Source organism: Cryptomeria japonica, chromosome 9 (assembly GCF_030272615.1).
Source record: "Cryptomeria japonica chromosome 9, Sugi_1.0, whole genome shotgun sequence".
NCBI lineage: Eukaryota > Viridiplantae > Streptophyta > Pinopsida > Cupressales > Cupressaceae > Cryptomeria > Cryptomeria japonica.
Genome location: NC_081413.1, coordinates 319763574 through 319776181, shown reverse-complemented (window position 1 = coordinate 319776181; position 12608 = coordinate 319763574). Strand labels below are relative to the sequence as shown.

At 34.9% G+C, this 12608-nt stretch overlaps 1 protein-coding gene across 1 annotated transcript in view; it reads left to right on the top strand.

The window, feature by feature from the left end:
* LOC131029750 (structural maintenance of chromosomes protein 1) overlaps nucleotides 1-12608 on the top strand; it is a 238497-nt gene that overhangs the window by 87301 nt on the left and 138588 nt on the right. The window contains exon 3 of the mRNA XM_059211024.1: nucleotides 8856-9089. Within this exon, the coding sequence (XP_059067007.1) occupies nucleotides 8856-9089 (234 nt within the window). The remainder of the gene's footprint in view (nucleotides 1-8855; nucleotides 9090-12608) is intronic.

The window sequence follows — 12608 nt, the reverse complement described above, 5'->3', positions numbered from 1 at the left end:
ACTGACTCATTTCACTTGCGAGAGGGATATTAAACTACGAGAGACTAGGACTCGAGCAAAAAATGGGGTCCCCATTTTGATGGGGCGATGTGTGAAATGGTCACAACATGAGGGTTGTTGACAATTTGATTTTGGGCACTTGTGCTTGTATTTCTTCAATGGTCGATAAACCATTGAAGTTAGAGGCTTGTGGATGGGATGCTCATGGGTTTGAAGTGTTTTGAGGATGGGAGTGTTAAGGTTCAATGATCAGATTAGGTAAATCTAATTTCAGAATTCTTGAATTATATTCATCACAGTAAATGGATCAGTCCTTTATGCTTTTGACAATTGATAAATTTAATAGGCTGTCAAAGAATCATATGAATGTATTTCTGGATATGATGATATCGTACCCCTGCTGTAAATTTGTCGAATATAATTGATGATGAACCAAAACTCAGATTGACACCGAACTGTGCTAAAGGAATGTATTTTTTCTTGTATGTATCGAATGCCTTACAAATGCCATTGTAAGGCATATGTATATCGAGATCAAAGGTCGCATTCATGAGGAACATGTCCCTTCAAAATCATGTCCCTTTATGATTTAGTATACACTGATTTGTTATCATAATCCAATACACATCGATTGTCGTAATTGCAATCTATCATTTGTTAGTTATTATTATTTATGATTTGTAGTTTAATTTTCCTCAATCGATATGCAATGAACATAGGACAGATATCGAAATGCTTACGAGGTGACACAGAGATTTATAGTTGATCGATTTGCAATGACATCTAGATCTGAAACGTATATTACTGATATATAGTTATTACTAACAAATTTCCTACCAAAGCTATATGTATTTGACACTCCATCTTAGCTAGGAAGGAAATTCTTTTATCCTTCAATCAGTAATCTTTCCATTTATTGTGGAAGAGAAAGATATCACCTCATCGTGATATCAGTGGTTATGGCATATCCATGGATATCACTCCATGGATATCACGTCACATGATATCCACTGTAATCACCTAATGTAATATCCACCAATATGGCTTGTCCATAGATATCACGTCTCATGATATCCACCATTATGGCATCTAAGGATATTACTTCATGGCATGTCCATAGATATGAAGTCACATAATGTCTACCATGAAAATCTCTTTATGTAATATCCGCCATTATGGCTTATCCATGGATATCACGTCTCATAATATCCACCATTATGGCATATCCATATATATTGCTACTAGAGATATAAACCATTATGACATATCCATAGATATCACGTCCCATGATATCCATCATAATGGTATGATCAATCAATATTGTAAGATCGTCACCTTACGATAATGATTAGATGTACAAGTGTTCACTATTGAGAGATCCTCACCTCACATTAATGTTCACAGGGGCTCATCAAGCACGGAACCAAAATTGTCATGGAGTCACACACATGACATCCACCATGAACCATATCTGAGGGTGTAGATAAGGACTTTCTCGTTAAGTCTCTCTCAAAGAGAAATGCAATCACAAGAGTTTACATTTTAAAACATCTTTTGAAAAGAAGAATACATTAGTGAATAGCATACCTTTCACCATGTCTCTAACATAGTGATACTTGATCTCACATGCTTTGACCTTTCATGAAATACAAGGTTGGACTTTGCATCACTCTTGGTGTATTCCAAGCTCACCAAGTTTTCATCTATCCAGGAATAGCAGGACCTAGAAGTCAGCATAAAGGCCTTCAGCCTACATAAATGGGACTCCATCTCATGAATCATAGTCTTTTGATTGATCACTAGAGAAACCATCTTGACATGGTCCACTCCCTCTGAACCAATATAACCAAGATCCTCGGATATCAATAGAAGCACATCCACTTAGCTGCTCCCTCTGTCACGGAAGCATCCCCTGCTCACATGGTCCCAATCATGGAAGATATCTTTCTTTAGGAGACTCTTATCATCTGGTATGATCCTCATACGGTTAAAAGTGCTAGATCCAAAACCACCATGGATCTAGTGTCATAAGATCAAGCCCTAGGCAGGAATATGATCATCTTGAGATTTAGAACAAAATCCCTTTCAGTATGCTCTTGTCTCAATTCTGGCTTTGTAACCCTAGATGCTATCATTACCAGCACAAGTGCATCTATGGCTTTCACAAGTGAATTGCACTTCTGCAGGTAAATATTTGTTTTATAAATAATGGAAATGCAAAATCTCAGAATCTCCACTAAAGTCCTTTGCATATTCCTCTTGAATTTTAATCTCTTCATCACAAATAGAACTTCATAATCTTATGGCCTGAAAAGCAACCGTCTGTGATTCTAAAGATGTCCTAAATGTAAGGGACAAATTTCTCATAGTAAATTGAAGAAATTTAAAACACAAGATATCCAAATGCAGCTTGTTGTAAGCGAACATCTTCTGACAAAGTTGTTTCACAAATAACACGCATAATGTAATTGCATGAATTAACAAAAAACTACATATTAAATTCATGAACATTATTCAACCAAAAAAAATAACTTCTCTTTCAAATCAGAATATGAATCCATCTGAATCCTTTTGTGGAATAGTCTCACCAACATCCGCAATGGAGGCTTGAGGCATAGTCCTGGTTGGACATTTCATTGCGTAGTGACCATATTTTGTCAGATCTAAGGCATTGGATTTTTGAAATGTCCTTCCTTCTTTTGTGCTTAGGAGCACCATTTGATTCCTCATCTTTCTTTCTTTTGGAGTGTCCTTTCTTACCCTTCTTCTTTGAGGAGTGTGCGGCAAGAACATGGATATCTTCATTTGTGGAGCTTTGACCAATACCTCTTGTAGCCAATCTTGACTCTTCTTGAATGCTGTCTGTCTTCAATCAATCAAACTTAGGAAGTTTAGATCGTGCACTTATCCCTTGAATGAATGATTCCCAAGAAGAAGGGAGACCATTGAGGGCCAACATGGTTAACTCTTTACTTTCAATTGTGTGACCAATGGTGGAGAGCTGGTCTCTCAATTCTATTATCCTCATGAAGTATGAGGTGATAGATTTGCCCTTGATCATTTTTACATGATGGAGCTGTTGCTTTAATGCAAGAGCTCTACTAGTGTTAATTTATCTCATACATACTTTCTAATGATTTGAACATGTCATAGGCCATTTCCAATTTTGAGATAATTGGTACAATATGATCTTTCACAGAGTCAACCAACATTTTCATTGCTTTGTTGTTCTTTCTCTTCCATTGAAGCTTCTCATCCTCTTCTTTTGGTTCCGGTACGGCATCTTTCACGAATTCGTCTAATTCATTTTCCCCCAAGGCAAGCATAACTCTAAACTTCTAAGATACGAAGTTTAACACTCCTTCAAGTCGATCCTCAAATCTAACACCATTCACCATTTTGATGCGTAGAAGGGAGTAGAAGAATTCAAGGATAAATAGAGGATGGATTTGCCTATATCAATCTGATCTGATCTTTTCTTATGCTGGCTCTGATACCATGTTAAGGTTCAATGATCAGATTTAGGTAAATCTAATTTTCTTGAATTATAACGATCACAGTAAATGGATCAGTCCTTTATGCTTTTGACAACTGATAAATTTAATAGGCTATCAAAGAATCATATGAATGTATTTCTGGATATGATGATATTGTACCCCTGCTGTAAATTTGTCGAATATAATTGATGATGAACCGAAACTCAGATTGACACCGAACTGTGCTGAAGGAATGTATTTTTTCTTGTATGTATCGAATGCCTTACAAATGCCATTGTAAGGCATATGCATATCGAGATCAAAGGTCACATTCATGAGGAACACGTCCCTTCAAAATTGTGTCCCTTTATGATTCAATATACACCGATTTGTTATCATAATCCAATACACATCAATTGGTTAATCAAATCGTAATTGCAATTTATCATTTGCTAGTTATTATTATTTACGATTTGTAGTTTAATGTTCCTCAATCGATATGCAATGAACATAGGACAGATATCGAAATGCTTACGAGGTGACATAGAGATTTATAGTTGATTGATTTGCAATGACAACTAGATCTGAAACGTATATTACTGATATATAGTTATTACTAACAAATTTCCTACCGAAGCTATATATATTTAACAGGGAGGTCTTGGATTGTAGTGAGTAATCTCATCTAGAGGTTACAACTGTGCTTAAGGAATTGATAGTTTCAACAATGTCCAACATTTTCTGGTTGCACGTGTGATTTGAGTAGTTTGGAGTGTTTTTGTCTCCATTTTGATTTGCAAAAGTTATTGTGTGGTGTGGCGACGTGGTTTTGTTGTTGTGTGTCTATGCAAGTTTGGTGGAGTTTCAACGAGTTTTTATCTTGTTTCGGATGATTTGTACACTCTGTGCTCATCCTATTTGTGATGTTAATTCCAGATTTGTGGGTTTGGATGCATGTTGTGTTTGTTGTAGAGTTTATTATAGTCTATATTTCTTTTCAGTGAATGATCAAATCGAAGAGTTGAGAGCATCAAATCACAGTTGGGGTAATTAGTGTTGTTTCCTTCCAGGGGTATCTACACATATCCAAGGTAAAAGAGATACTTATTTACAGGTTGTATATTTGCTATTGTGGAGGATGCATTTACTATTGTAACAATTCTATAGGTTTTGTAAACCAGATTTATATCAAGAAAAGGTTGCAAGAGCTTCTGCTTTAGCTTTCTTGGTGACAATGCACATATACAGTTCTGTAAAAAGTTGAAAAGGGGAGGTTGTTGATTAAAGAAGATGCAAAGCATGCTACAAACCCACAGGTAAAATGGAATAGGTGTTTGCACATTGAATCATGTTGTCACACTATTGCATAGCATAAGTACACTCTTTATGGATTTTTTAGGATGCTTGGAAGAAAGATGCAACATATCACAAGTATAGGGTCAAGGTTTGGTATGCAATTTGTCACATCAGGTCATTTTAGCATCAGGATCTTGGAGCTGCATGTTTGCAATTGCTTGGTGACAAACAATTTTTGGAATGGGGGACTTGTCAATAGCACTTATTAAAAATAGCAAGTCCTCATTGTCTAGAATTAGTAAGTCAGGGATAACAAATAACATAGGGCAATATTATTTATTTAATATTATATTGTTCAGGTAGAATTCATATCTTTTGGACAAATACATATTAAATTTATTATTATTTTAGTGGAGCTAACTCAAGAGGAATTAATGGCTATGACAGATATGACAGATTTAATGACAAGTTGTCATAGTGGAAGATGTTTTCTAATTTCAGTCGGGAATCTTGCATGGGCTATTTTGAAAATAATTTTTGGAGGGAAATAAATGGAAATTATATTATTTTCTTTATTTTTCTGAGAAGGGATCATTTAGGTTTTCTCCTCTATATATTTGGAGGTAATTTTACATTTTTGGGGTCATGGACAATTTGATTTTGAACACTTGTGTTTGTAAACTCTGTATTTCTTCAGCGGTTGATAAACCATTGAAGCTGGAGGTTTTGGGTGGGATGCTCATGGGTTTATGTGTTCTGATGATGGGAGGCCTTGGATTCAATGGGTAATCTCATCTAGAGGCTACAATTGTGCCTAAGGAATTGACAGTTTCGACAACGTCCAATGTTTCTTGGTTGCAGGTGTGATTTGAGTAGTTTGTAGTGTTTCTATCTCTGTTTCTGTTTCTATATGTTTGGAGGTGATTTCACATTTTGGGGTCTTCAGTGGTTGATAAACCATGGAAGCTGGAGGCTTGTAGGTAGGATGCTCATGGGTTCAGGTGATCTGAGGATGGGAGGCCTTGGATTCAGTGTGTAATCTCATCTAGAGGCTACACAACTGTGCTTACGGAATCAACAGTTTCGATGGCGTCCAATGTTTCTTGGTTGCAGGTGTGATTTGAGTAGTTTGTAGTGTTTCTGTCTCTATTTTAATTTGTAGAAGTTATTGTATGGTGTGGAGACGTGGTTTTGCTGTTGTGTGTCTATTCATACCCTTTTCTAAGTATTGGGACCAAACTATGCAAGTTTGGTGGAGTTTTAGTGAGTTTTAATGCAGTTTCGGGTTTGGATGTTAATCCCAGATTTGAGGCTTTGGATGTTTGGTATGTTTGCTGTGGAGTTTATCACAGTCTATTTATGTACCTTTTCAGTGCATGATCAGATCCAAGAGTTGGGAGCACCAGATCACAGTTTGGGGTTTTGGCAGTGTTGGTTCAGCGTGGGTTTTGCAGGGTTTTTGTAAAGAAAAACTACCAGAATGAATTCCAGATTTGTTGCAGCTATAATGTTTGAAGGGTTTTTTTTGTATTCATTTCTGTAAAAAATATCATATTGCAACAAAATTGAGTTTTTAGAGTTTATTTGCAAAAAATGCCAATTTCAGGTGCAATTGCCTATTTGGAAAATTACTCAATTATGCTTTAAATAATTTATCTTATTTTACTATTGTGAGCTTGTAGACAATAAATTGGTTTACTTTGTGCTGTCCCTTGCTGGAAAATTAGTTAAAAGTTCATATTTTATGATTTGGGGCATTTAATGGGCGTTCTTGTATGCCTTCCCACCCCCTCTGCCATCTTTTTTTTCAGTTTTGTGTTTTTAAAGAGAAGTTACTTTTTAAGCTGTCTGGGCTGTAGGGGACAGCTATTGTTTTCTTGTACAAATTTCCCATTTCAGAAACGTTCCAAATTCTTTCACAAATCAGGTATGGGTTGGGAATATTTCTGAAAATATCACCACATCCATGGAATGCTCCGTATAGGGACAGGTCATAATATGTAGGGACATGTCCTCGACACATAGGTGAAATCCAATACAGAATAAGTGAAATCTAGGGTATTAATCACAAGCTCTAGTTATTTTTATGGAGTTGAGGATATAGGATTAATTTCATATCAGCTGCATTTTATTATGTGCAGATGTATCTGGTGAGTTTGGTCCCAAATGTTGTTGTAATGTGTACCTTGGCATTTTTTATATTTTAGCATGTCACTTTAACATCAGTTTGGTATTGGATTCTGTTGAATTATGAATACTCTGTAGAATGTTATTTGATATTCATTAGAGTAGCTGGATACACCTCTGCACCCCCCCAGGTGTGCGTATCCCTGTCTTCATATCGGATACGAATTGGATACTGCATGGATAGACATCAGATACCGTACCCACACGTGCCTACCAACTGTGCTCGATATTGTGTGGTTTGAGTTTTTAAATATTTGACATAAGTCCAAGGGGTTGAGCTTAGTTGGTTAAAGAATTGAGTTCTCAATGTGGAGACCCAAGTTCAACTCCCATGAGGGACACCTTTGTGTAGAATTCTAAGTTGTGACTCTTGGTCTTCCATTGGTTTGTTGAAAGTGGATTTATAAGTTGTGACCCTTGGTCTTCCAATTGTTGTTTCTAGTTTGGAGCTCGAAAGGAGCTAGTATTTGTAATACGTTTGCTCGGAAGGAGATGAGCTTTGTGATTCTATGATACTTAATACAAAATATTTGACATAAATCTTTCTAAACTCAATTTTAAAAAAAACTTCAATCATGCAATTTTTTTTTTTTTTTTTTTTGTTGGTATAAACAAAATCTACACTAAATGAGAAAGACAAATGAAATGCTTTTCTATTTCAGTGACCCATCTCTTTGGGTTATCTTCCAATGCAACTCTACTAATTTTGCATATTGTAAATTGTTAAATCAACTTACAATTATGTATGTAGCAATTATATGTCTATATTGCTTTCAAAGTAATGAAAATCTTCTCTAATAACTTGGAAAATTGTGCTAAATATGTGTATGTGTTTTTAACTTTTTTATGAATGTCGTATCCAACTGTACTCATACTGGGAATCTAAAAAAATGGCCTAATCTGTACCCGATACTGTATCCCTATTTGTATACTTATCCATGTCAATACATCTTTACTTTTCATCGATGAAGGTTCTCTATAATAAATGAATTCTCTGGGGAGTTATGTATACTGTATGGTATATACCCTGAAACTTAATGTATGATTGTGTAATCTAATAGGTCATTTAGAGTTTGTCAATTAAAGTATCTTTGATCAGCATAACATAAATCTAATTTTCCTTGTTGACTTTATTTTCAATTTTAATGAACATCGACAATAAAAGTTGTATGCAAGATACTGCATGTTGAACTGGCCAATTCAAATCTTTTTGTTATTTTTTGTTTTTGTTGCAGCTCAGAAACAGTCAAATTTTTTTTTTATTAAATATATGAACGAATCTAACGTTTAGCCTCATAGAACTATATACTTTCTTGTGTAAACTTTGTTTTACAATTTTTATGTACCTTGCTTATAAAAGTTTTATGTAATTAAAGCATAGTACATTTTAACTGGTCAAGTCAACTTGGGAGACTTTGTTTTGTTATTGTTCAACTTCGTAAATCTTTCTGTCACTTGAACATGTTTTGTTTTCAATACCTTTCGCTAAAGGTATAAGCAAATGTATTCCATGCAACATAAACTTCATCACCTGTTAAACTTAATTTTAGGTTCCTGCCATTGTAAAATGTATTTTTAGATGAGGTATCTTTTTAGAGATTATATCATTTTCAAGTTCTAAGTGCAGAAACTTGATTTTTTATAGTTAATTAAGTATTTTGTAGATTTTTCTCTATAAAATTATCTTGCAATTTCATAATTTTTCATTAGAAACTCAAGTCCAGAGACAATTTTCCTTTGTGACAAACATCACATGGATTTTTATTGACTTGAAAGGGAAGCTTGATGAGCACAATTTTCTTCATGTGTTTCATTTTCAACATGGTGCATATCCAATACTTGTCTCATTGACTTTGTGGAACTGATGAACTTTTATCTTTTTATTTGCTGTTGCAGAAATCTTTGAAACAAGAGCATTTTCTATGGCAAATTTTTAACATTGAGAAGGATACTGAGAGAAATGGAAAAGAGCTTGAAGTGGAAAAAGAAAATCTTGAAGATGTGTCCAAGTCACAAGAGAAATTTGAATCTGAAATCAAGGAGAAAAAGAAAGAACAGGCTGCATATCTTAAGGAGGCCTTGCTTTGTGAAAAGAAGATAGCAAAGAGAAAGGTTGAACTCGATAAGAAGGTTAGTTACTAGCAAGCCTATTTTGTTTTGCTAAATGCTGCTGCCAAAATTTGATCCATTCTGTGGCTTTGTCAACATAATCCTATCAAGATGTCAGAAAGTCCAGTTCTCTAGGTACCTGTAGGATTATTCTTTTGGAATGCCATTCTGTTTATTGGTGTTAAATTCCAATATATAGGAAATGTAAATAGCTTCTTCCCTATTCAGAAATTTTAGCAACAAAAATATTTAAATTTCTCTGTCTGGTTAGTTCTGTTGATTACTTGTTTTATCTTTGACCTTTAGTTTCTTATGACTATTTGAAGAATATTGTCAAGGAAAGAAGAAATAAATTATATTAATGTTCACAAATGACCAAGAATATATCAAAGGGACTAGAACATACAACTGGATCAATAACAAAGGACCCAGGATAAAGGGTCCCTAGATGTGAAGCAAATACAAAAGAGTAGGAAAAACAAAAAACTAAATAAACAGGGGTTTACCTAAAAGTAATAACCCTCAAATTAGCTCGGATATAAATTGATATGCGTCAAGAAGACCTCATAAAGTAGTGGAAACAAATGAAGACTGCGAATCAAAATCCTTAGGTTTTAGTATTATAGGATTTGTTGGAGGATCCAATCATATTATCATTGATCAGCATATGAGCATCAATGTAGAGTTTGAGAATGCTCTTTGAAGAAAGTTTAAGGCTAAGGGGGTTGTGTTAAAATAATATTAATATCTTCTATAATGATCATCTTCTATTCTTAGTGGTCATCTTAGTTGTTGACTTATTTAGCTATTTAGCTTTTTAGTCGACTTATTTAGCTTGTTTTGGTGCGTTAAGTGAAACTATTGCTTCTTTATTAAAGACACATAGTTAGCTTTTTAAGCTTTTTAGTTTTTTAGTTTTCACTTAAACGACTTGTTCTTAATTTAGAACGCTGTCTTGTAATATATAGATTATCCAATTATTTGAGCAATCAATTTTTCATGGTATCAGAGCGGGTCGATGGGATTTTTTAGCATTTGGCAAATTTAAAAAAAATAAAATTTGTAGAACCCTTTCTGGAATTTTTTCCAGATTTGTTTAATCAATTTTTTATGGTGAAAAGTTGATTGCTCAAATAATTGGATTTTACAAATCATCGTTTTTCTGGAAAAAAGGGTAAAAACCCAAAGATAGGAACACACATCATAAATCCAAATACCCAAAATCTCATGTGAACTTCACGAATTACAGGTGATAATTTTTAAGGGAAAATTATAAACCTTAAAATAATTTTTTAAGGGAAAAATATTAAAAACCCGAAAATATTTTGGTCCAGGACTCTAGACAATCCTAAGATGCATTCAATTCCATACAAAATTCCTCCTAACATTCAAAGATGAAGAACAACTAGTAGTAGGGAAATAATTGGTTAGATGAGCTTGCCCTTGAGATCAATGCCATGGAAAATGGGTGTCAAAAGATAGAGTCATGAGCATTAGAATGAGAGTTGTGGTGCCAAGGAGCCTTAATCATAATAGACTGCAAGGATGGGTAGCACTTCATTGGTTTGTCCTTGTCCATATGAGAATCAATAGTATCTAGAGGGTGCTTAGCGCCTCCAACATTTGAGATGGGTTGAATGAAATCAATTTGGTAAGTTTGGGATGACTATAGAGATGTATGCATGAACTTGGTGACATCAAGAAAAGGGGCCAAGCAATTGTATATAGGGTAGCACAAGAAAGTGGATAGAGAACCACTAGAATCTTTGTATATAAAGTAGTACCTTCCAAGGATTTCATATTAGACCTAATATTGAATAATAATTGCTCCTCACACGCCAATAAATATTACGTTCTAAACTTAAAATATGGTGGTCCCTCTAACATGAAGTCGATGGGAGCACATCCACAATTAGCCAAGGGGAATCCTCAAACCTTGTGACCAATGTTGCTAAAGAGATGCTTACATGTATTTGAAAATTGACTATGAAAGTCAATATTTCCTCTCAATTTCATCATTGTACTTCATCCCATTGTGTTTTTCATGCACTTCAATAGTTAAGGAGTTTATATCCTTTTTAGTCAAAACATCTCTGGTTTTAGGATATCTAAAATGAAATCTAGCGCATGAGTTGCCTACCACTTGTATATAGGGTTTATTGAAAGACCTACACATTTATCCAAATGTAGTCTTGTTCATTTGGCCATGATCATTTATTGTTTGATTAAGGCTTGTTGGAAAAGGTTTTAAAAAAAGGTGAAAAAGCAAAGGGTTGGAAGAGAAGGACATATATGATGACTGTTAATAACACTTATGTGCAAGAAGATGAACAAGGATATTATTGCTTGTAGTGGGATGAAAGGAAATGATCAGCTTGAAAGCTCTAGGGGTCCTCTACGAGTAGCATCTTCTTGAAGACAAGGTTGATCAAGGGAGGGAGGAGGGGATAGGAAATACTACACCTTTGGCATGAGGTGAGTTTATAAAGTAGTGGTTGTCATTGCAATTCTTGGCTTTCCTCGCTTAAGCTAAATTTCTTGGCTAAGCTTATCTTAATAGTTGTGGCAAGGGCTTAACTTATAAGTTCTTTTTAAGGTAGTGTTTTTGTTGTGCTTCCTCCATGGTTAGCTAGTTGTTATAATGATAAGGGAAGGTGGCTATTTGCTTTCCTTGGGATTTAAGAATAGCCGTTAGTTGTTGAGGTCTATTGGTTGGGATCAAGGAAGTGGATGTTTGAGTTGGGTTGGGCAAGAAGGGGTTGGTTTTGTTGCCTGCAACATTGCTTGGTGTTTGAGTGGTTGGACTCCCCTATAACCAAAATAGAGAATTAAAGTTCTATAGTGTGTGCAATTGTTGGTGTTGAAGGGGCTTGCTCTCCATGGGTGGGCCTATCCAAACTATTCATAGTATGGGAGGCCACATATTGTACAGTGTATATGAAGTGATCACTTTATTGTGCTATATAAATCTTCACTAAGCTTATTCATTAATGTTTTGGTATCCTTGCTTTGTTCGAGGCCTTGAAGAAGAGAAAATATCTTCTCAAAAGCAATCTCTTTAATGTAAAGGGTGGGGTTAGGTGTATGGTGTCCTTGCTTCACTTATATTTTCTGTAAGTCTTTCTCTATTGGGGGTGGAGAGTAGAGAGGGAGGGAAGGAGAGAGATTTACATGTACACTCATTTGTACTATGTAATACAAGAGTATTTGGTAAAAAATTGATTAAATTAATGAATGAGCAAAGCGTTCATTTATAGATTACAAAGGAACGATGTTTCTATTAAGAAATGATCGCCAGAATTAGAAAGAATCTAAAATGTACAAGATTTACAATATTGACCATTAAACTAGAATAGAAAGATATATTGCGAAGATATTATACTAATACCCTCCCTTGATGGTCAATTTGTCTACTACACCAAGTTGCCCCCTGAACTTAACAAATTTAACCGGATGTAGGGACTTGGTGAGGATATCTGCATTCTAGTCCTCAATAGAAACATATTGCAAATCCACGGATCCATCTTCAACTAGCTTGCA